Raw genomic sequence first — 25,324 nt, 5'->3', positions numbered from 1 at the left:
TTCCAACGATGTTTTCCTGCTCCACGGGGCGACGCGTTTGCTGAACTTTTCTAACAGCTTGGGGGGCGGGTGGGGGGAGCTTGAGGCTTTTTTCCTTTCTTCCCCCGGAGCAGGTTGGGGGGGGGGGGGCAGCGAGCGGAGGGAGGATCCGCACCCGGGGCGCGGGTCGCACGCACACGCGTCCTTCGGAGGAGAGGAAGCCCTTGCACCGCGGGTCCGCGAAGCTCGCCGGCTGCAGGGGCTCCCGCTGTGGAAATGGCTCGGATCAGCTGCGCCTTCCTCCTCCTCCTCCTCCCTGCCTGCGCACTTTTGTCACCAGCGCTCGCTGCCTCCGAAAAGGGCAAGCTGAGGAGAATCACGTACGTCCTGCAGCCCGGCCGGGCGGGCTCCTCCGGCAGCCGGCATCAGCGCCCGACCCTCCTCGGCGGGGAGCAGCCGCCGCCGCCGCAGCAGCAGCGCACGTTTAACGTACAGCTGAACACGCGCTACGGCGGTGGCGGCGGCACCGGCACCCTGGAGCGGAGCCGGCGGATGAGCAAGCCGGGCGGCGCGGGCGTCCAGCTCCGCTTGAGCCCCGCCGGCCACGTCCACCCCAACTCCGCCGCTCACGCCTCCTTCGCCAAGCCGGCCCGCTTCGGACCGCGGCCCAAGCCGCCGCCGGGCCCCCACGGCAACAGCAGCGCCGGCCTGCCGCTCCGCCAGAAGCACCAGCTGCCGCCGCTGCCGGGGTAAGGCGCCCTCCCGCCCGCCGCCGCCGCCGCCCAGCGCGGCCGAGGCGACGCTGCCGCAGCCTCCCCGCCGCCCCAGCACCTTTCTCGCCGCCCCCCCTCGGGGCGGGGGGTAGGGGCAGGGGGCCGGGGGAGCCCGCGCCGGGCTCCTGCGGGGCAGGGCGGCGTTACCTGCCCGCTGCGGAGCCGCTGCGGGCGCGTCACGCCCCCGCCTCCCCGCCGCCTCCCGGCGCTACCGCAGGCCGGGCGCGGGGCAGCTCCCCCGCCCCGGGGCTCGCGGCGGGTCCCGCGCCCGGGCTGAGGCGTCGAGCGCGCGAGGAGCCCCGCAGCCGCCCGCCTCCCGGCCCGTCCGCCGCGGCGGCGGGGGTGGCCCCGGCCCTGCCAGGGGCGAGCCGCCGCCCCCGCCTTTCTCGTTTGCGTCCCCGAAAGCGGCGCTCGGGGTGCCCGTCCGTCCCCGGGAGGCGCCGGCCCGCTGTTCCGGTCAGAGCCGGCGCCGGGCGAGGCGTTTCCTCAAACGCTCTTCGGGACGTTCAATTCTTCCCGCCTTTTCTCTCGCCGGCCCAGCGCCCGCCCCGCCGCCCGGCTGGGGATGGGGAGCGGGGCCGGCCGCCGCCGCGGCGCCGGGGGGGGGGGGCCCCGCCGGACCCTCGCCCTTCTTTGCTGTTCCCGCAGGGTCAATGTGTGCGGGGGGCAGTGCTGCCACGGCTGGAGCAAGGCCACGGGCTCGCAGAGGTGCATCAAACGTGAGTAGCCGTGTGGGCCGGGCGGGTGCGCGGGGGCGCCGCTGCCCGCAGGGCTGGGGGGGGCTCGGGAGGTGGTGGACCCCCGGCATCGGCTGTGGGCAGAGAGGTGCCGCCTGAGCTGCAGATCCCACCTGCGCCCCGCTGGTGCGGGGAGGCAGCGCGCTCCCTCAGGCCCTTCTCCCGCAGCGTCGTGGTGCGCGGCAGTCGTAGCGCTCCACTTCTTACGTCTAAATCCCGGCTTGCTAGCCTTCAGCTGTGCTAAAGGGTGAACAGCGGGTGCTTCTTATGTTTATTCTCAGCAGAGGCTGTGGCGGTTTTGGAGAGAGCTTTGCAGAGGTTATTTTTTTATGGAAAACCCCCCCACGCATTAATGCTTGGGTGTTAGGAGTTTTTTTTAAACAGGCCTGCTTAATACGGTAAAGAACCTGCCAGAGGAGCATAGGTGGGGAGCAAGGAGTTGCTGTCTGCCTGCAGTGTCCTTTCACCAGCACTGCATGTGATGATACCGTGGTTAGGGCATGGAATTTTTGAAGCATTGAACAAGGCAAAAGAAATGGGTTTGGAGGGGCTCCTGTATAGGGATGTACCTTTACTGGGATATCTAGAAATGCAACATACGCGCGTAAAATAACAGTGATTGAGCCAATACTATTATACTCAGGCCCAATACTGTTATACTCAGGTTGTCCTTTCTAATGTGGAAGAGGAAGAATCTCTGCTAATTTAGGCAGGATACGGGATGACTGCAAATGTCTAAACTGGAGTGATGTTGCCATGAGGTCATGGAAGACCTCATGGAATGACATACCTCTTCAGGAAACCCCTTTAGGTATCAGCGAGATTGGGCAGAGTTTGGAACATCGCTTTTTGTTCATCAGGACAGACTTCTGTCCCTGAGAGAGTTGGAGAGTAAACAATGCTTTCAAGATGCAAATTCTGTTTGGCTTTTTTTTATAGTGGCTTTTGTCCCTGTGTGGGATTTTTCACAATAGGGAGCAATCACATTTGTAATCCCCAGTAAGGTCAAGTACCTTTGACCTGCATGGAGCTGTTGCTAAGAAGCAAAGACTTTATTAGGGTAGGCTGTTAAAGACAAAACTTCACAACTTCCCTGATCAACTTAGACACTCATTTAAGGTAGTCTTCTAAATTAACATTTTCGACTTAAAATACATGCTGCTCTGTAAGGTTAGTTGCCTTTTTTGCTTAACACACATTACAAGTACTAGAATGATTTCCTTCAGCTTACGTTGTTTGAGATGATACTTTGAGGTTAATGGCAGAGCTTAATAAACACCTACCTTAGCTGAAAGACTAATCAAGGTGAAAAAAAGGTCTCAATAATTTCAGGAGATTGAAAGTCAAAAACTGTATTTCAACCGCAATGCTATTGTTAATTTTATTTTCACGATTTTGAACAACACCCAAACAATTTTCTTTTTTGGGGCTCTTTCTCTGTCTTCTAGTAACTTCTGTTTCCAGATAACTTCATCCTTGTAAACTTTTGTTTATAAATTCAGTAGTTTGCTTTGCTTTCTGTCCTTTAAGTTTCATCTTTTCGACTTCTCCCTTTATCATCCAACTGTTCTCTCTTTTTTTTTTCCTTTCTATTTTTGGGGCCTTCAACAAGGACTAAGGCAATTAGATTTCTGTGGGATAACTGTGTAGAATCTAATTTAAATCCATGAATTACTTGGTTCATTCATATAGTTATTGGAGGAATGGAGTAGCAGAGAAAGAGTTAAAAGAAAGGTGTGGGTGGGGATTTTCTCTTTGACCTTTCTCATTTTGTGTCTCTGATATTGGGCTCTCCTTCTCATTAAATGTTTTTGTTGCCTGCTCTGATGCTACTCTGATACCTCTTAGCAGTGGTACGACACACTTGGCTTGGATCTTCTCAGTTTTACCCCTCTGTTGGCAAGCCAAGGGAAGCAGTCATGTAGTGAAGTTGTCTGTTTTGTAACTTAGGCAAACCATGAGATAGCACTGACTTGATTTAGCTGTGGAAGATTAGTCTCACAGTCATAAAAGCCAGATACCTCCTTTTCTTGAACCTCCCGATGTTCCTTTCAGAAGAACAGAAACCCTATAACTAAACAATAGTTAACCCCTTTGTTCCTGTAAAAATAAGCGATTTTTAAATTCAGATAGTGGACTCAGTTGTTTTTGAGCGGATTATTCCAGTTGTGGATTAATTGTGCCACAGATGCAGGCACACCTGAGCTGACTTCATGCAGAGTCAGTTTGGATCTGTCAGGGTTTATTAGCTCAGGCTCAGTATCACTTTAATAAGCTATTTGGCCTCTAGGGCCAGTTTATATTCTTTTGCATGGTGCAAAGCCTGAGCTAATAAACCCCAGACCCATACTGGCTCTTTCCAGAGCCAACTTCCATTTGGTCTGCATCGTGCTTCCAGAACCAGAGTGCCGAGAGCCAGCTCTGATCAGTGAGGCTTATTAGCTCAGGTGTAATTCCAGGCTGGAACAAACACCATGTGTTTCTGCTCTGCTGCACCTGTGTGAATAAGCCTGCCTGTAACCCACAGAAAGAGGGGTTGAGGACAAGAAGTATGGTCTTGCAGCCTGGGTTTTGTTGATCTTCTCCTCTCCCTTTCTCCTGCATGGTAGTGTTTGCTAGCCCTACTTTTTCACGCATGGGGCTATGGCTGATGCTGCTATTCCCCTGGGTGACTTCCATCCCAGGCAGGTGGCAGTCGGGCTGGGAGCAGTGGCAGCTGCATCGCATTTCCCTCAGTAGCAGCAGCAGGGGGTATATGAAATGTTTCTGTGCAGGTCAGAGGGCAGTATCTGTACAGAGGAGGCAAGTGGACTTTTCAAGCCCTTTTTTCCAAATTTTAGTTTGGAGCTGAGCTGCCTGTTGTGTTTACAGTATTCATGTTCTCCTGGAAGCCTTACTGTGTGTCCTCAGAAGGTGAGCTTCTGTTTTCCTGTTAACTACCTGTATGAGAATATCTGCTGTATCTGATTTTAGGCATATAGGGTTTTCCCCCTCTGTGCCTAATACTTAAGTTTTACATTTTAAAGTTTTATCTTAAGAACTTCTTTTTCAAACTTGGTGTGACTTTGCTTATGAAGAACTGCATCATTCTAATTAAAAAGATGAAATCATGTAGCTCAGCGTTAAAAGTATTCAGAATTGCTTTACGCTGGGAGAATGATGTCTGACTATCAAAAATGACCTCTTCGAAGCATTCGGAACATCCATTTTTGGGTAAAGACACATGTGGGAAAAATTCAACCACAGCAATAAACACCTTGGAAAGTTATAAGCACATGAAAGGGTTTATGACAAAGATTGTCTTCCACTCATAGTTATCGTAGGTTATAATCTGTGTAAGCGCAATAAGATACCACCAAGGCTGGAGACATCATGTTTTGTTAGTACTTGTTGCCTTATCAGAGCATTATACAAACATTAATTAGCTCTATAACATGGCTGTAAGGCAAGTAAAGCCTAGAGTGTGGGTTTTTTGTTATTTATTTCATTTATGGAAATTGAACCATAGGTTAAATGCAGCCTTGGACAAGTTATAACAACTGACTGGAAGGCCTAAGCTGGCCATTAGGAGTTCCTGCCTCTCAGCTGCATGTTTATCCTACTGAAACCTGTTGTCTCCGACTTTGTTACTTGCTACTCAATTTCTATTAGTTAATACTACTTCCTACAAAATATGCTCTTCTGTTGGTTCTGTTTTTGTTTTTTCTTAATGATTACAAGGAGCTGTTTTTCATGTTGGGAAGTCAAGAAAGAAATTACCTGTCGTATGCAGAACTTAATATCTTAAAAAGAATAATTAACAGGACCACCTTATTCTAACAGTAGACGCCTTCTAAAATGTATAATAATATGTTTTGGCTGGGGTATTAATATAAAATGTTTGTGAGTGTTCTTAATGTAAACTGGATAGTTTAAAAAATAGCATTGCCTGGAGGAATTCTACCTTTCACTAACATAATGATGAGAACTAACAAATGCTAGTGGGAAGGAGAGCGTTGGTTGTTAATGGTGTATTGAAGTACGAGTTCCTTATTGCAGAGGTGTAAGGAAGGCTTATAGGGCAAACATGTGAGGAAATGGATTTTGCAGGATTATGCTTAGAGTAAATTCCTTATAGGGAGAGGAATTATTGTCTTTGTAGATGTAGAACCCATGTACGCCATCCTTGTCAGTTAAGAGAAACAGGATCTTATGTCTTTGACAGCTGAAGGTGGTGTATGTGTGCATGCATGTATTCCACATGTGCATGTGAGGTGAGGATTTTGGAGTTGGAACTGGACTAGATTCCTTGAGTTTGGTCATGACGTTTTATCCTGTCTGTCATGTGCTCAGGCACTGTGGAAAGATCATCAGAAAATAAGACGAACAGTCTGTTTTCTTTTTTGTATTAAAAGATTATCTTGCTTATTCTCTTCTCTTTTGAAAGACTTCCTGACTCAACATTAAATAAATGCACTATAGATAAACAAGGTTTAATTTATTTATCAGAATAAGAAAATATACAGCAGTAGAGTCTTCCTGCTGGACAAGAAGGAGACTAGAAATTTGTCTTAATACTTGCCCAGAGGAAGGTCCCTTTTGTTCAGTTCCCAAAACTGCGTGGCCTCTGCTTGTGTATTGTTACTCGGTTTGAGCCATCTGATCCCTAAACCTCCAAAGCTGTCCTTCTCACTGTTGCTGAGTTAGCATGCTACAGCTTTGTGTCTCCTTCGGGACAAGGGCACTATACAATGTGACCAGTAGTTCTAGACCCCCCCTGTTGTCCAAGACCTGGATGAGCACACCCTAGGTTGCTTCTAGCTTGTGCTCCTGAATTTTCTTGGGGGAGGTAAGGGAAAGGTTGCATGCTTAGGTCTTGTTCTGATACAGGGTTAGGATCCAGACCTGGAAACTTAGAAGCATACATGGGTCGCCCAGTTTAGGTATAAAACCTGGTATCACTAAATATTTTAATATTGGTTGCTCTGAGTCTACTCTTTCTCTGTCTTCAGTTCAGCTCTTAGAAGTGGTGGTGTCCAAGAGACCTGTACTTACCACTGGAACTGAGTACTTCAGATGTTTGCAGCTGTGCTTCATGGAGGGTTTCTGGTCATAAATGGTTCCTGAGGCTTGTGCTTAATCAGTTTTGTGGCTTTGAGTTTTACCAAGTTCTGTTTATTTATGTTGCATATACATAGCCTAACTAACATACTCTTCCCAAATATTGTTTCTTCTCATTCTAAGACAGTCATCTCAGTAAAAGCAGTATCAATCTCCTTCAAATTATGTTTAAATCAAATGTCTCAATTTTAGAGAGACATAACTACTTTGACCTCATGTAACTGACCTATACATTAGTCCTTTTTAATCTATTCTTTGATGTTGTTTTTAAACACTTAAAAATCGAAAAACTGAAAGCCATTATTTGAGTAGCTTGGTTTTGCCTCTGCTGTGCTTGCTACTGTAATATGTAAATAAAACTTTTGAATTTCATATACAAGGAATAGATTGGCTTTTGTAGTGGGAAAGCTCTTGTTAGACCTCAGTGCTAGTTCCACCCTGCTTTATTTTCAGTTACTGTCCTTGGGAAGGGGGGAGAACGAGAGGATCCAGATTGTTGTAGTCTTTGGCTTTGTCTACATTAGCAAGCAGCATGGACTAACAGGAGCAGATCTGTGGACTAAAGCCTTTGGTTCTGATGACCTGAGGCCCATGGTATGTGTGTTTCAGGGCTTATTGTTTTATTTTGGACTAGGTGTAGTCTGGTCTCATGGAATGAATGCCAATATGAGGCTGAAATACATTAGGTGCATTCTTGGAGCATTCATGTTTTGGGTTTAGTTTTTTTGTTGCTGTTTGGGGGGTTTTTTTAGGTTTTTTTTTTCCTCTGCATCTGAAAGAAATACAGTGCATGTGCCTTGAGATAGCCCCACAACATGAACCAAACCTCAGTGAGCACGACTGGTAAGATTTGCTTCAAGTGAGAATCCTGACCCAAGCTAAAGCGGTAACGTGGACTTTGAGCACAGCATCCATCTCGTGGCCATTGATGGCAGCCAGCCTCCCTCCCGCGAGAGGAGGCAGTAAGAGCTGTGAGAAGACAGGGAGCTGTTAGCTGCTCCTTCCTGTACAGACACGACCATGCCATGTGCCATTGCCATATTTTGGTGAGGAAGCAGAAGCCCACAGTTAGTATGAGGTGAAACCTACCCAGCCTTTTCTTTGTGAGCCATTTGGGACTTCACTGGAAACAAGTAAGGTTATAATGATACATAGTCTCTATTTCATACAAATACTACATGTGTGTATAGATTTAAAACAAACAAAACAAAAAAAACTCAAAAGAAACTTCTCAAGATGTTGTGCTCCTGCACTGAAACAGACAGATTGATAGTGAACTTGTTCAGCTCATTGCAGTGGTTAGTGTTAACAAAAGAAGCAGTACATGTAGTAAAGTTGTGGTAAACCTACAGTGGATAAAAAGTCCTGAACACTTCCTCTGTTAATATAGTATCAGAAGGCACCCACAAAACTGTGGGGTTTTTTTTGGGGGGGTGGGGTGTTCCCTTTCAGATTTGTTGGCTATTTGTTTTCGATGTGTAATTTGGAAGCGGTGTAGAAAGCTGTGTAGATGCTGGGGGGAGCTGTGGTTCATCCAGCGATTGCAGTGTTCTCCTGGTTCTGCAAGTGTGCAGGAACAAAATGATGTGTTGATGTGACATGATGCTTTGATACTTACAATACTAGTCTTGCACCTCTCTTCTGTATGGCTGCTCTTCCTGAGTGTGGAGAAGGGAAGAGCTGGAAGCGGGGCATGCTCCCCTCTCCGTCCTCTCCAGCAAAGTGAGAGAGTAGGGCAAAGCAGCTGTGCATACGGGGATCAGCGAGCCTCCCAGACTTTGGGTAAGTGGGGCTGTTAGTGAGGGGTGGGGTTCTGTACTCTGCGGGGCCTTGAGAAGAAGTTGGGTGCAGCACCTCTAACAATACCCTTCTGTGCAGCGTCCAGCGTGAAGGGCTGCTTGTGCCTTGATCCTGCCTTAAAGCAAGCTTGGATTGCTTGGGAGCTACAGGATTAGTGGAGGGTGGATGGAAAGGGACACGCACCTCCCTCAACAGGCTCCTCGTTTGAATACTGCAGTACTGGGTGTTAGATAATTATGGGTGGCTCAGGTTGTCAAGTGGGTCTGTGTTCTGTACCTAACATGGACTGATACTGGGTTGTGTTTGAGGTTTTTTTCTTTAGTTTTTTTGTTCTGCCTTTAAAAGCACCAGTACTTGACTTGCGTAGCCTAATTTGTTCCTAGAAAACAGATCCTCTCCACTGACTGCAGAAAGAAAGCAAAGCTTTATCATCTCTCTGCATTTCTGACTGCATGCAGAAGGGGAACAAGGATTTTACATGTCAGCGAGGCAAGATGTTCATTTAATACAGAGCTAAAAATAGTTCTGCTTGTCCATGTTCTTTTTTGTGAAATGCAGATAGTAATCCCTGCATAAACCTAGAGTTTTGGAGAGCTGCTTCCTGATAAAGGGGGATTGTTTTGTGCCCTATGGCAAGATTTGTTTTTTCATAATTCAAATCAGTTTTTTTATTATCTCTAGATGGCAGTTTAGGCCTGGATTTTTCAGAGAAGCTCAACTAAAGGGTGAACTCTTATTGATGGTTGGATTTAGGAAAAACTTCATTGTTCTTAGCATTTTAATTACTCTGTTATGATTAATAGTCTTTTCTCCTGGTATTTCTTTTCTGTAACACTTCAGTTGTCTGAATCCTGCACCCACATTTTCAATTGTCTCTTTATTGAGTTTCTCTTAGTTCGTTCAGTTTCCTGCATATTTCTTACAAAGTATTTTGTAACAAAATCAATAAGCACTGTAATGAAAAAGGTTAAGAGTATTAGGAGGATTGCAGACTGGAGTGTTAACCACTTCAGCAAGCAAGAACAGCATGTATCATGTGAATCTGCTGGTTTCCTTGGCTTAGTCCATTCTGTAGTGACTTTTTTTTTTAATACTGAAATGGTAGAAGGACGTATAGCATGTGAAATGTTTGTACTGTCAGAATATGTATAATTATGATCTCATAAAATTAAATACTTTAAAATGTCTCCCAGATTGTACAGTCTAACTTAAGTATTTATACTATATAAACTCCAGTAAACACAACATTAATGAAAATGCCAAGTATCAAACAGCATGCTATATTCTTATGACTGATAAAATAGTGTCCTTTTGCTGAAGTTATGCTTTTGAAATATGTGAGTATAGCTGCTATTAAATTCTGATAAATCCTAGTGTTTAGAGATAATACTAGGAAGATACACAGAAAATAGTAAAGTACATTATGTTGTCATTAGGTTAGGAGAGAAACTCTGTGATTTTTGTTTGTTTGTTTTAAAAGAAATATGTATGCCAAAAGCATTGTTTTTTGTTTCCCTCCTTTCTTGGAGGGTCATGTTTATGTAGCCATCCACGCCAGTGTGGGAATGCATCAGATGTTTTGAAGTGGACCAGTGAAGAATTCCAACAGTGACGCATGCTTTTATTTGAAGTATATTTAGAGAAAGAATTCCTTAAGACCGTATAATTATGATAAAAACAAAGTTCCTGTGTAGGAAGACTGAGATGGTTGTAATGCTTCCTCCATTAGTAGTGTAGAGATCATACAGGTTTTCTGCAGTTAATGCCATTTCTTCTGATTATTTAAGTAATTTCAACTTTTTTTTATAGAATGGTCTTACAACATGGTTGTCTCACCCTTGGTCACAAATTCTTCTCTCCCCCATCCTCAGTGACTGTAGAATTGCTGGATATATTTCTGCTAAAATTCAACTTTTGAAAACTGTTTGGAGAGAGATACTCAGATGGAGAACTAGATCCCCAGAAAAGCATTAGATGGTGAGCTTCAAGTGTTCCTTCAGTTACCATTTGAGTTTCTAGTCTCCCTTATAGCGCTTGCAATGACTTAAAAGACTCAAAATTATGTCCAGAATAAAAGGGTAAAAATAAGTTGTGAGCTAATCAATAAGGCAATTCAGAGAACAGAAAATTATTATAAACTTTGCTGTTCTCCAGGATGTTGGCACCATATTCAGATTTTTCTGAGGGAAACTGGAATATGCCTCTTATCTTTCAGAACCCACAGCTTGTTGCTCTCCAGAGAAAGTGCTTCACTGCTTTTCTTTTGGAATCGGTAGGCGGTCATCACGCCGTCTTTCAACACAGCAGGAGTTAAAGGTGCCTTTGTATCACAACTTATTGTTTAGGATGTGCACTCAACCAAGACGAGCTTTGGTTTGGTTTCCTTGTGTGCTTGAGGAATAGAAATCTTTAATTGATGAAACAAGAAAGTATTTGCTATGCCTTTAAAGGTATTCCTACGTTGCATGTAAAGGAACTTGAAATTTCTGCTCCAGCACAGATATATTCATGTCACTGTGTCAGTTTTTCCCATTTCTGTAAACTTGATGCGTGCATCATTTCTTGACCATTTTATGCTGGAGTCTGAAAAAGCCTCACACTTCTTATCCTCCTTCCAATTACTGTATTTTCTATTATTTGCCCTCTAGCATGTATTTACCTGACAGAATTTATGCAGTCCTATGAGAGACGTTGATATATACTGTGCCAATGTGGGCAGTGATGAAATTGGGTAGAAGTCAGTGCATTCTGCTTAAACTGATGCTTGACTAGGGTTAAGGGGAGGGGGGGCGGGAAGTATGTTAAATTTTGTGTGGAAACAGAAAGGAAGAATCTAGTGGATGGGCTTACTAGAAATAACACAAAACTCACAACATTGTTATAATGTAATTGTATCAAAGTATTAGAAATTCAGGAATGACATTGAAAAATTTTTGTGGTCATTTAAGTACTAACCAACAGCAGTTGCTTGATAAAGGAGATGCTTAAAGGTGGAGCTGAGGCTAAAAGATTAGAAATGCTTGGGTGCAGGAAGCTTTTGGGACATTTATATTATTTATTGTGAGTTTCTTACTGAAAGGTACATTTTTGTGAATTTCAATTCTCCACATGATCTAGAGATGCAAGGAAATAAACTTGTAAATGAGTTGTTACTGTCTGAAGAAGGTAATTGTAAATCAAGGTAAAATCAATGTGATTAGCATGGGAATCAGATCTTAATGATCTTAATTCAAGAATTATCAGGAATTTAATATAAAAGGTTTTTTTCATGACAAGTGGAGTTAATTATACCTGTATTTTGATTCTTTCAAAAGGTCCGAAAAAGCAATTTTTATCTAAGCTGCTTCAGTATATTATATTTTATGCTTACTGATTTAATATCATAAATTATGTTTAATTTAGTATGTATTAAAACAGAAATACCTTCTGTATATATATAAGTTTAAAATATTTACATATTTTTAAAGCTGTTATAAACCTTATATTTTAGGTCTTGCTCCTGCAAATATTTATATACTCTTTAACCAAAATAACATGAACACATGGACTGAAAAGTGCATGTGTATAGATCAGTCCCAAACCAACATACAGATGTGTTGGGAAGGGTGTGTTTAAGCCTAATGGTAATGTTGTTATTTTATACTTGCTTTTCTGAAAAAATGTCGTAAATACAACCGTACCAGTCCTGATAAGTGTCCCTCTAACCCAGTATTCTGTCTGTGATGGTGGTGAGCAGTAGTTGATTAGGGAAGGATGCATAAAAAGGGTGAATGTGTTGGGATACAGCCACAGAAAATGCTTTCAGCTTTTTGTGATTTAGGGACTTCCAAAGCAAATGTGGCACTGTGGCTTTATTTTTGGTAGATACAGATTGCATGGTCCTAAAACACAAAAAACAACCCAGAAGAACCCCTATGGTCCTTCACCACACTTCTGGAAAGTGTGGGGAGGTTGGTCTATGCCTGGTCTTCCAATGTGGCCAACTTCCTTGGCACAGCAGGTTTTGGATGCTGAAACTAACAGGTTCAAAAAGCAGATCAGTGAACTCCTGGCAGAAAAATCTGTTGAGGGCTATTAAACACAAAAACAGCACTCTTGCTCAGGAAACTGCTGAGCCTCTAGTTCTTGAAGGCTGTAGTGGTACAAAGTTTTACTGCTTCTCCTCCTGTCCTTATACATGTCCTTAAGCATCCACCATAGTAATGGAGAGAGGAGACTGGGCTAAGTAGATCTTTGATCTCACCCACTAAGCCTAGTCTCATTATTTGCATCTTTGCCAAGCTCCATTTTGAATTTTCAGTCATGACCTCCTTGAATTGAATAGGGCCAAGCCTATTGCCTTTAACAGGAGAATATTGGCCTGCTTTTCAGTTTTTAACTTAATGCTTCCAGTTTTTGGAAGATTAGCTTTGTGGAAAATAATGGTGTTTTCAGTTACATGTGCCATTATTGTTGTCTTCAAACAAAATAATTAGGTCATATATTTGGCATGCTGCAGCCGTCTTGAACATTTTTAAAACTAAACTGCTGTATTATGTTAACTAAGATGTTCATTTTAATTCTTTCCTAAAAATGTGATCTTTTATCATATTTTGTGATCTTCTACTACACAACATTAATGAAGAACTTCAATCAAAGGGTGCATTGCTGTGAAGATCTAATGGATCAGGTTTTTAACCTGTTGTCACTGTTCACGTGATTTGAGACAAACTGGGTCTTTTATAACACAGTTGCTGGATCTGCTGAAGCTTGTTTTTGTTATAAGGCCTGCTAGAGTAATGCAGTTTGTCCTGCAGAGCTTTGTATGCTGTACATATATGTAAAGCTGAGAAACTTCCAGGGTTTATGTTGCTGTCAGTGAAGCAAGAATATTCAAGTCTGGGTAAAAAAGACAAGGTCATTTCAGAACAGGTTCTATTTTCAGTTGCATAGTTTTATATTCATTACAACCTTATTATGTTCACTTTGATAAGTGGAAACTCAAGTTTTCTTAGGCGTCTGAAGCACAGCTTTGGTTCTTAACTACAGCAAAAAAAGAGTTGCTGTTTTCTCAGGGTTGTCTTTTGTGTGTATATAAATTGTTATGTCACTTTTGAGAGTTAGGAGATACAGTGATCAGTGTCCTAGCAGAGTGGATATTTTTGTTATATTGACTTTTGGGGTGGTCTTGTTAGCTTACTTTTGTGTTTGTTTTTTATTTTTTAAATAGCTGGTTGAGAAGCCTGGAGGTTAATATAGATGCATGTCTGTAAATCTCCAGACATACATGTTCAGTATGAATGTTTTTTTCATGTTGTAAAATTGGGACTTCTAAAAATCCTGATTCCGCCTTTCCCCCCCCCCCAATGTTTATGTGATGTTTTTCTAAAGCACTCCCAACTGTCCCCAAACTGTTTCACTCTGGTCTTTGCACATTTTCTACAGGTGACCTGGATGATGGGGTCACTGTTCTGGTCTTAGAGTCTCTCTGAAGCCAATGAAACTTAATTGAAATTTAAGGCTCCTTAGTCTATTTTCCAAAGATATAATTAACTTCAGTCACATGCATATAAGTGAATTTTTACTCTTTGTAGTAAAATCTAGGTCTTTAAAGCAAGGCACAAGGAAGAGTTGGCTTGTATATTACAACATGTGCTTGTTGTAAATCCCTTTTCAAGTTTACAGTGAAAATGGGCTTCAGTCTTCTAGCAGTCAAAGACGAAATATAGTCTCAAAAATGAATAGAAATATAAGTAAGCAAATGATTACTTTTTTGTTGCTAGGGAGATGCATAATATGCAATTAAGCTAGCTCAGCTAAGTAGTATTGAAAAGGAGATACGTTGCTGAACAGCATATGAAAGGGGGAAGTATATGTGAGAAGAACCCCATGCAAAGCTCAAGTTAAAGTTGTAGGGCAATTCTGGCGTCGTGTACAGGTGGTATACATGACACATCTGTATCAGATGGTATAAGTTGGCAAATTAGTCCTCCAAATTAAAACAGTCCCATCCTAATAAGTTATTTCATATGTATGCTTGTGTGTTTACTTTATATATATATAAGTATGTATTAAAACTTGATTGAAGTGCCAAGTACTCCAATTTATTTGGACCAGGGCTGTGAACGGACTTTTTTTTTAAAGAATAAAATAATTGTGCAATTGGATATACCTGAACATGGTGCAGAAACACATGTTATAATTTAAGATATGATCTTACCTATTTTAGTAGAACCTGTAGACTTTACAATCTGGTATATAATTTTGTCTATGTTAAAAGATCTTTAACAATATTAAAAGTATTCTTAGTTTGAAGGAACAAAGTAGCTCAGCAGTGGTGGTTCTTATAAATGCTTCATTGAATGCCATCTCTAATGGGACTAATAAAGAAGTTATTTTGATAGCTCTTTTAATTAGAATTGTATTTTACTGTTAAATTGTATCCTCTGGATAAGAGAATTAATTTGTTTTGCCATCTTTGTGTTATTTTAACATTCTCTAGATAAAGTAGCATTGTAAGTTTAAGCATCCAAAATAAATCCTCAATTAGGCATACCTTTGCAGTGTTATGTATACATATGATCAGCAACTGCTTTTTCTTTTTTTTTTTTTTTTTTTTTTTTTTTTTTTTTGTGGGATTTGCTTCTCTGCCTTAACTAGATCTGCAAGCCTGCAAGCTGGGTGTTGAATCTAGGCTGATTATTCAGACTCCCTCTGTAGTCAGTGGATAGAGCAACACAAACAGTGTTATCTGGAAGCAAATTATCTTTTGAAGCATCTGACCCCTTTTCACTGGTGGTACAAAGAATGTATAGAAGCTAGTTCAGGACAATCACAAGCACCTGTGTTTCTTCAAAGAATGCAACCCCTAGGTGTAGCTATGTCTTTGTAGCAGCAGTTACGCATCATCATCTTTGTTTTTATGGTGGTGATACCGGAGGGAATTTCATTTGGGCTTTAGAGGGGGAACGGTTGAATCACTTCATGCTTCTCTGTATTGTTTTGGTCATCTATAACGTGACTTTAAGGATTCCTTCTAGGTACCTGTGGAGGACCTGTGATTTTTAAATAGAAGGAATCCAAGCTTGGATCAGTAGTAAGATTCCATAATCTGCATAATTTGTTTCACTGGATGCAGTTTGGTTGCTAAAAGTATGGGGAGGGAGGATGCAGGGAAGGATAGTATAAAAGGCCACTAACAGGAAGATGTGAAATAATGCTGTATTTCTTGATTTAACTTGTGCTTTTCCTATTTTTTAGCTCACCAGCATTTCACTTTTCAAAGTTGTTCAAATGTTGTGCGTGTCTTATGTAGGAAAGCAGTAAAAGCTGTATCAACTTATATAGTATCCTGTGGAGCTTAGCAATGTTGCTCTTTCCTACTTCAATTAACATTAGCAGTTAAGGTTTTGTTTTGTTTTTATTGTGGGGAGGGTTTGCATTTTCCTTCATGCTTTGTTTCACAGGTACTTTTTAAAATGTCTTTTCTTAGCTAACTGTGCACCACCATGCCAAAATGGAGGGATGTGCCTGCGACCTCAGCTTTGTGTGTGTAAACCAGGAACAAAAGGTAATTCCTGTGAGGATACAGTCATGCAAGACACATCTTCCACTGGAGGCCGGAGCCCTGTCATTCCCCCATGGCCCATACCCCAGCAGGCTGCCCAGCAGACCTTCTCTCAGAAGGTGCAGGTCCCACCGAAGGTTGGCCCTATGACTCAGATGGCATTCACCATCAAGCAGAAGCCCCCTGTTGGGTTACCTCAACAAATGCAACCACAGTAAGTGTTTTCTTTGCTTTTAAAGAAGTCTAGTATGTTAGATTTATAGAACATTTTTCCATGCAAGTGTTTTCAAATAATCATACTTGGAAACTTACACAGATTTTTTTTTTTTAAAGAGCTTTTTATTTTACCAGTCAGACTTCAGTGGATTTTTAAACATCTGTTATGAGCCAGATTTCCTCACCTGAACAGAATATCCCTTAATATCAGTCAACTTTATTTTCCTTGGAATGACAATGCTGTAGTAATTTCAGAGGAGATATTCTTAATTTACACTAGTGACTTTTTGTGTTTAGCCTAGAACAGAGTCTGGCATGGAATTTCAAAAACACATAACTGAAGAGAGTAAGATTTGGTGCTTGTGTTGTGTTCTGGTTTCTTTCTTCTATTTGCATTATATTTTCTATTTTAAAAGAAGCATGTATGGTTTTACTACAATGGATACTTCTGCTCGCTTGCATTTGACGTTCAGGATTGTACCTTGCCTGTCATAGGTAGCAAGGAAACACCCCTCTTGTTGGAGAATTTTTTTTCTCTGTCTCTTCAGTGGCTGGTGACTTAGCTAGGCTTTGATATTACTTTCATTAGTTTAAATATTTCAAGTGAGTCTGAAATTTCTCTAATTACAGTGTTGTTTTTATTAATGTATCTGTCCTTAACTTGTTTCAGGGCTGCATCTGATATGGAGGGAGGGAGGTGCACAGGAGGGTGGCAATCAAGTTGAATGTGGACAGTTTTAGGTGTCTGCAGCAAGTACTGTCCTTCCAGTTTCAGGTGAAGTCAGTGACAAAAAGTGTTTCTGCCCTGTAATGGGTGTTGCTTTTGGTTAGCTGTAAGCAGGGTGCAGCCTGTCTTGCTTCTAGCCTCCAGAGCAAGATAATCAGGACTGGGAAATAAACTGTGTTTTCCTGTGCCCAAAACCATAAAAATGAACCTGGAAGGGTGGTGTGTGATTATAGAAGTCTGCGTTCTGAGTAGTTGTACGCTCCTGACAACAAAGCATATCCTGTCATCCCTTTCCAAAGCTGCATCTGTGAATAGAGATCGCTGCGCACTGCCAGTGATGTCTGGTAACCTCTTTATCAGGTTCTTCCTTCCTAAACCCTTCCAATTCCTTTGACTGTTGTCCTAGTTCATCTAACTGTGGAGCCACAAGTAAAACCGGGTTCATACATGTCTTCTGTAATAGGAAGAGGAATTTACCTGAGTTCCCTTGGAGTTCTAAACACTAAGCCAGTATGTTCTTTGAGAAAGGTAGAAGATGGGGCAGAGTGGTCTTTAGGAACAAATACATCCACAGTCTTAAAGGGCAAAGAAATTGCTACCCAGTTTTAATATTTTATAGTACTCTGAGCCCAGTTTCATTCCTATCAGTGAAGCAAGGGTTATTGAAGTGACTAATATGAAGGGGAAATTACAAGTAAAATCAGCAAGCTTTTTTCGGCTCCTTCCCAACCAGACCAGCAGGACTGCTAATCCTCAGCACCTGGCTTCTCTGCTTAGCCCCACGAAGTGCAGTATAGCAAATCAGTACAAAGAGGCCAGGCAATTCCTGTCTTATCAGTACTGATTCCTGTAGAGTGTACTGTGTATCTTTCTCTCTTTTTTTCTTCCTTCCTCCACACAGAAGCATTCTCAAGGAATTCTTCGTGTTGTGAGAAAGGCCAGTTGTCCAAATTGGGTAGTAAAATATACTTTGAAAAGAGAAAAGGGAAGGAAAAAAAAATGCAGTTTGTTCTTGCCTGAAAATATCTGTCTTCTTCCAAGCACTCTGAAACTGTGCTTAGAAGGGTTGTGGATGCCTCTAGCGAAGACTTATTTTCCATTATTCCTGGAAAAGCAGAGTCCAGGGATGAAGCATTCCTCTTGTATGAGAAGAGAAGATGATAAACTGGTATTCTTCTGTGCTACTATGATAGTTGTCGGGCGATGATGCTCAGAGTGTTTCTAGAGGGTACCTACAGCATGTCATGCTTCACCAAAATCTTTGTTCTTGCTTGCATGAGACAACATCCCAGATGCAGAGGAAGCAACTTGAGACTAACAAAACCAGTCACCATTATCTGCTATCCAAAGTACCTCTGCATGCTTCCATAAGCAGTGTTAACCCAGGTGGGCTCTGTTGTTCATGTGACCCTTCTCAACCTAAGAATTTTCCCTTAGATGTAAAGAGACCTTTTCAGGTGGATAGGACTGTTAGTCTTTGAGATCACATGAAGTTAAATCTGTTTCAGTCAGCTTAATAATAGAGTGGGAAAATGGAAAACTGAGTCTTCGGAGTCAGGAGAAAGCCAGCCTACAACCTTGGCAGGAGCCAGATACGGGAGATGGAGAGGAAACGGGCTGTTTCACAAACTAAAGCAGTCGTATAAATTGCAGCAGAAGAAGGTGGGTGTTTAGATACAACTGTTGAAATGAGCGCTAGCAATAGTTCTCATGTAGACTATTAGGACAATTTATGGGGCTGAAAGATCCTTCTGAGGTCAGGTCTTTACCACTGGTGCAGAGCAAATGGGCTAGTTCCTGCTTCAGTTCCTCTTTGAATGTCTTGTGATCTTGTATGTTGTGTGAGGCTGCCCAGATATTTTTGGAATGGCTTTTTTCTGTTCCCACTCTTAGAAACATAGGGAAGGCTATGGCAGTAGTGGAATCATCCATGGTCAGTGCAGTTGGTATGCTGATCTAGACACTGCTGCTATGCAGAGCTGTCAAGGACTGGTGAGAGTCAGGGCAGAACCCAACCTAGAACACCAAAAGAAGCTCCTAGAGGAGGCTTGTCTCTACAGTGCTTCTGTTTTGCCATCCTCTGTCAATTTTTTCTGTTTTGTATATGAATGCAACTTTTCCAACTTCAGTCATTGAGATGTGTTCTTACATGTTTTCTTAGAGTCATGGTGCCAATGATATTTAGGGAAGCAGGGAATTAATTTATTTCTTCCCAGACATCTTTTTTTGAAGAATATGGAGCTGAACAGAAGGAAATCTGGAGAGAGATTAATTTCCTGGAATATCCTGGATTTGGAACACAGGCACTTAGCGCTAGCAAAGTCTGTCATAGCCCTGGGCTGAAGAGCAATATTACCAGGTACAAGGTCTCATCTTGGAAGAATGTTAGCAGAAGATGTAGATGGCTGTAATTGAAAACAAGTGGTGTCTCGGAAACAAAAATCTGCTTCTTATTGGAACGTGTTGGGAATTCTGATCTCAATAACAGACATCTTTGTGGTCCTGAATTCCTGTGATAGCTCTCCAGTAACTCCAGGTGTCCCTTTCACATCTCATTCCCTCACTTGTTGGTAACAGTATAGCTTCAACAGCTTGATTTTCTGCATGTACCACCCGTGGGAGCAGAATTTTTTTGTTGTTGTTGTTGAAGGGAATTTTCTGGTACCATTTTGGAAATGGTCACCAGAAGGAGTACAGGATCGACCAGCTGGAGCTCGATAATACACTGAAGTGTCACAGCATTGCTCCTTCAGCCTCTTTTGGAGGCAGTTGTTAATGAAATGTGAAAGTTTGATTTTGCATTGCACAAAGCAAAGCTCATCAAAGGAGAGGTGGATGCACAGACTTTGGGTGATAGATTTGGGCTTACTGATGTGTCTGATGCACCTAGAAATGTTTCCTAAGAGGTCCCCTCCAAACCTGTATTCCTGGATCACTCGGTCTAGTCCCATGCTATTACAGGCAGGTGTATCACCTGCTAATTTTAGGGAACCTATCAATCTGTGTTTTAAAACTTTTTTTCCTTCTGTTCAAGGATGTAGTATTTTTTCTAATAGCTACCCAATTTTTACTAATTGATGTGAGATTAGTGTGAATTTAGATTGAAAAAAACCCCTGACTGGGAGAAGAATTGGGCATGCTATTGTGACCCTACTGAAACCAGTAATGTAGGACAGTCATAACTGAAAATTGAATATATTTGTTACATAATCTATAATTGTAAGTTATAGATTTACACATCTATGTAAAATAATCTGTAAACATTATTGACTTTGTGTTGTACCAACTCTTGGCTGAGGTTTGCTGCAAAATATGAGACTGCTCTTTTAGCTATTTCCTGTCATGCGTACTGGTTCACTTTTGTATCTTTGACTGTATGTAATTTATTTTTTTAGAATATGTGGTCCTGAGATGTGATGACTGACCAGGTGATGGTCTAAAAAATTATTAGAGAAATGTTTTTTGAAAGTTAATAGCTAGTGCAAGAATAAATATTTCTGGAGGACATCCATTTTCATCACTGTTATAATAGAATTTTGTACTAAAGATGTACAGAGCAAGTAAAACTTCTACTTTTACGCTCACGTGCAGGGCTCTAACTAAACTGTGAGGTCTGTTTAAAAATACTTTATGGAGCTCTTCTTGATGGAAGATTGGACTTCTGTCAAAAAGACCTTGACTTTTTTTTTTTTTAAAGGAAACTTTTTTAAGGAAAGCAAGGACTTTGGGGTAGTGCTGGTGTTAGAAGCATAGAAAAATTTAGGTTGGAAGTAGAGGCAATCTGGTCCAACCTTCTGCTTAGTGGGATCACCTATAAGAGGTTGCTCGGTGCTTTGTGTGGTTGAGCTTTGAACATTTTCAAGGCTGTAGGGTTGGAGATCTCACGGTATCTCTGCAGTCCTGTTGCAATGTTTGACCAGCCTCAGAAAAAAAAAAAAAATTCTCCTTATCTAGTTTAAATTTCCATTATTGCACATTGATTGTTACCCTTTGTCTTTTTGCTGTATGTCTCTAAGAAGTCTGGCTTAGTCTTCTCTATATATTCTCAAGAGGCAGTTGTAGACTGCAGTGTCATCCCCTTGAGCTGCCTTTTCTTAGAGCTGAACAAACTCACCTCCCTTAGACTCCCCCGTACGATAAATGCTCCAGTCCCTGACAGTCTTGGTGCCCCTCTGCTGGACTCACTGCACTGTGAAAGTATCTTTCTTGATTTGGGAAGACCATGGTGCTAATAACGCCACGGTGATGGGTTCAATCCCTGCTCGCTGCAGTGGGGTTGGGCTAGATGATCTCTCAAGGTCCATTCCAACCCAAAGCATTCTATGATTCTATAACTGGATGCAGTACTTGAGATGCAGTCTCACAAGTGCCAGATAGAGGGAATAATCACTCCCTTGACCTCCTTGGCTGTGCTGTTGCTAATGCAGCCCAATATATGATTGGCATTCTTCACATGGGGGCACACTACTGACTCATGTTCAGCTTGTCCACCAGGACCCCCAGATCACTTTTTGCAGGGCTGCTTTCCGGCTATTTCAGTGCCAAAGCTCCACTGCTGCACAGAGTTGCTGTATCTCAGATACAGGACTTTGTGTTTGCCTTTGAACTTTGTGAGTCCATTTCTCCAGCCTGTCAAAATCCCTTCAGCCCTTCAGTATAACAACCACTTCTCCAAACTGGAACTGTCTGTATAATTGCTGAGACTGCATTTTTCCCCTTCTCTGGGTCATTAATAAAGTTGTTGAACAATATTGGTCCTAGTATTGATCTCTAAGGAAAGCAGATAGTTACTCACTTAACCTCCCGTGAGTTGGATTTTGTATCACCAAATACCACCTATTCAGCCAGATAGTTTTTGCACTCACTTTATAATTCAGTCGTCCATATTTTACCAGTTTTTACACAAGGAGACAGCTGCGTCAAATGCCTTGCTAAAGTCCAGGTTAAAAAGATTCATCATGCTCCTTTCATGCACTGAGCTAGTCATCCCATCATAGAAGCCAAACAAAACAACTTTAATCCAAGCTAAAACTAGAAAGTCTGTGATGACTTCTTAACTTCTGAAAGTTGTAGTTCGGTTGTCTTCACTCTCTGTTGGTGATACTCTTTCCTTTCAAAGCCAGGAACTTGTATCATACACTGCCGCCTTTTTTCAGGAGGAGAGACCATCTCTTCTCTTGGGCTACACAGGGGAGCTGGAAGCAGCTGAACTGTAATTCCAGTGATGATATCTTGGAAAATTAATATTTTTTTATTCTAGGCAAAGTATTCCATATTAATATTCTTAAATCTGATTTTTTCCTGTTCTCTGTGCAACTTCGCATTTAATCTGTGTTCTTAGGCACATGCATGTAGGTGTGGTCTGGGCCGATACACCTAAGTGCGTACTTGAGGATATAGATTGAGCGTATTAGAGGAGTCTGAACTTGTTTGAGTTAGCCATGACTACACCGTTAAGATACAACCATAGACCGTTACCTTGGGCTTTAGAGCTTTTGTCTGTAAGTCACGGGCTACCAGGTTCTGCCCTCCTAGAGCCCAGCACCATGGCTGTTTGATTTATTCTAAGAAAAGAGCATCTAAATCCTGTAAGCTTGTATCAGCACCATGTGCTTTGCAACAGCGGGGTCTTACTGCTTCTCAGGCTTCAAAATTTAATTCCAGTGGTCAGAGGTGAGGTTTTTCCAGCAGTTCTTGAACCCACTGGTTTGTGCCAGAGAGGTGTGGTGCAAACTGGCAGTCTGTCTGCAGTGTTAAGCTGATGACTGTATCCCTTTGGTATAGGCTTCTAACATGTAATGAACTCATGGGGTACTTGTTACTTGCTTGCTAATGCAAGGCGGCTCCAGGGAGAATCATGAAAGTTAATTTTCCATTGTGAGTTATTTGGGGTGGATTCTGAGGTGCCTTTGCACAATGCTTTTAACAAGAGACCGGCTGCAAAGAGCCATAGTGTACCCTATTATTCCTCAGGTTACTGATTTCTTCCTGATCGACTTGAAAAATGTTAATGCAGGTCAGTTGTCCATATTGTCCTGTAAGGCACATTCCTTTTGAGAATGTCAATGTAGCTTTCCCTCCCCCAATCCCAGCAAACTGAACACACTCCACAAGGTAAACTCAACTTTTTAATTAACTTGTCATCAAGTTATTTTCTTTGAGTGGTACTGGAATATGTTCATGCTAGTGTATGTTAATAACAGCAAAATAGAGACATAACAATTCAGGCATATTCCATGTGTGTAGAAATCATTGCCTCTGCTTTCAAGGAACTGCTTTTCGGGAAAGGAGATTACTTTTAAAACTATACTGATGCTTTCAGCTTAGTTGAAGAGAGGACTGTAAGCCACCATTCCAAACCATAGTGTTTTTAATTTTTTTTTTCCCTTGCTCAAAAAAACATGTGCCTGGCCATTCAGTGTTCACATGGAGATGTGAGGTGATGGCTTTAATGAGGAGTTTTCAGTGTTATTTGTTACTGTGTTGCGAACTGGTATGTTCTTTTCCAATGTGGCTTTTCCAGTTTTTGTGGGTTTTTTTTGTTTTGTTTTGTTTTTTTTTTAAATTGTACTACTATTGAAACTTTTACCATTTATCATCAAGGAAAAAGCAACCTGCTCAGGTTAAAGTTTGTTCCTCTAAGCAAACTACTCTGCAACAGTACTGATTATAGGATGTGGCTGAAAAAAGAACAACGTTGCAAGTAACCATTTCCCTTGGAGCCTGTATGATCAATAAACTAATGGGAATAATTTTCATGTCATTTTCATTCCTCCCTCTTTAGAGCTGTGGGAATAGATCTCAGTAGGCTGATCTGGAAAACAAAAGATACATCTGTACCTTTAAACTTCCAAAGGAAGAAAAAGAAAGTGAGAATAGGGTTTATTACTGATTTCAGGTATAGAAATACAATTTAACTGGATTCTGTCTTTATTTGTTTAGTGTTGTAATGATTGCTGAACCTGGGATACTTTCCTCTGGTTTAGGTATGTTGAACTTGGAGAAAAGGCTTACTATGTTTGTAGATGTGTCTGCCTTTGGTCTTTGTGTCAGAAATCTTGCTTAATATTTGATCTTCAGCCCTTTAAAAATAAAATTAACTGCAACTATTAGCTGATTTGTATGTCCAGGGTATTACTACAACTGGTATTGTCGTAGCACTTCCAGTCTATATTGAGAATTCATTCTTAATAACCATCTTAGATAACAAAGACACAAAGAACCCTTCTTCAGGGGATTCACTTAATCTTAGTGTTTTGCTAGTGTAGCAGAAAACTAGATGTTTCAAGAATCTTCATTCCCTGAATGATGTGGGCTGGGCTTAGACAAAGGCAGATGTATTTTCAGGATTGGGCCTCTCTGATTAGTTACAAGTGCCTCATTGATTTCTCATCTATGAAGAGCCTGTTCTGCTCATGATTTAGGAACCCCAAGAGACATATACTTCATCTCCAGTAAACTTATTTTCTTCTTCAGTGCTAGAGTCTGAATACTTCACTGAGAAGCAGATTTTTTCCTACTGAGAAGCAGTTTCCGCTTGACCTAAGCTTCATAAAGGTCACATATGACATGTATCCTTGTACTTTGATAAATTTCTCCCAGGAATCCAAAACTATTGTTTTAGACAATGTGTAATCAGTTGCTAACCTAACCACTACCAAGGAGGTTTATTACTCATGTCTTCTTATGTTGATGTTTAGGTGGTACTGCTTATCAGTATGTAGTGAGAAACAGTTTAGTTTGGGGTTTTGGGGGTTTTTTTTTCGGTATGACTGGATTTAAGACATGAGTGTAAATGGTAAAGAACACTAGGCAGGTGGAGAAAGCCGGATTTTTTCCTGATGTTATTGTTCAAATATTGATTGAGACTTTGTAACCAGCCAGTAGCCTATTAGAGGGACTCTACAGTAAATCCTTGTCAATTTCCCTCTTTAGCAAATTTTCCGAGTTATCTCATAAGGCCCTTAGAGAGAGGTGTTTGAGGACCAGCAGGTGGACTGTTGGCTAATCTGAAGTGTATCTAATTTCCATAGATAGCATTGTATGTGAAGATAAGTCTGCTAGTGTGCTCAGAAGTTATGTAGGCAATTGAATCATGACTACTTGACTTTGTTAAGCAACTTCCTATGCTAAGCAGAGGACCTACTGTTATTCAGAAAGGACTCTACATGTGGTATGTTAGGAAAATAAATACCTCCAGGCTAATAGCTCACTGAAATGTAATTATTGAAGAGAATTTCTCCGCACTTGAAAACAAAAAGAAGCATCATTTCTGCTGTTGTGACATGGAATTTCCAGGACAAAGGAAGTATTTGCAATAAAGCAGCCTTCATTACAGCCCCATTTTGTTACTAATGCAATCTATAGCTTTAAACATATCTCTCCAGACGTATGTACAGGGGAAAAAAATGTTTTCTGTTAGGCTTTATCTATTGTAGTAATTTTT

General features: G+C 41.7%; 1 protein-coding gene across 1 annotated transcript in view; it reads left to right on the top strand.

Annotated features, from left to right (window-relative positions):
- Nucleotides 1–255: 255 nt before the first annotated feature.
- Nucleotides 256–25,324, top strand: part of LTBP1 (latent transforming growth factor beta binding protein 1) — a 204,995-nt gene continuing 179,926 nt past the window's right edge. Inside the window, exons 1-3 of the mRNA XM_075708573.1 lie at nt 256–728; nt 1,401–1,471; nt 15,861–16,149. Coding sequence (XP_075564688.1) covers nt 256–728; nt 1,401–1,471; nt 15,861–16,149 — 833 coding nt within the window. The remainder of the gene's footprint in view (nt 729–1,400; nt 1,472–15,860; nt 16,150–25,324) is intronic.

Source organism: Pelecanus crispus, chromosome 3 (genome assembly GCF_030463565.1).
Source record: "Pelecanus crispus isolate bPelCri1 chromosome 3, bPelCri1.pri, whole genome shotgun sequence".
NCBI lineage: Eukaryota > Metazoa > Chordata > Aves > Pelecaniformes > Pelecanidae > Pelecanus > Pelecanus crispus.
Note: the sequence above shows the minus strand (reverse complement) of the source record. Positions and strands in the feature narration are given on the sequence as shown.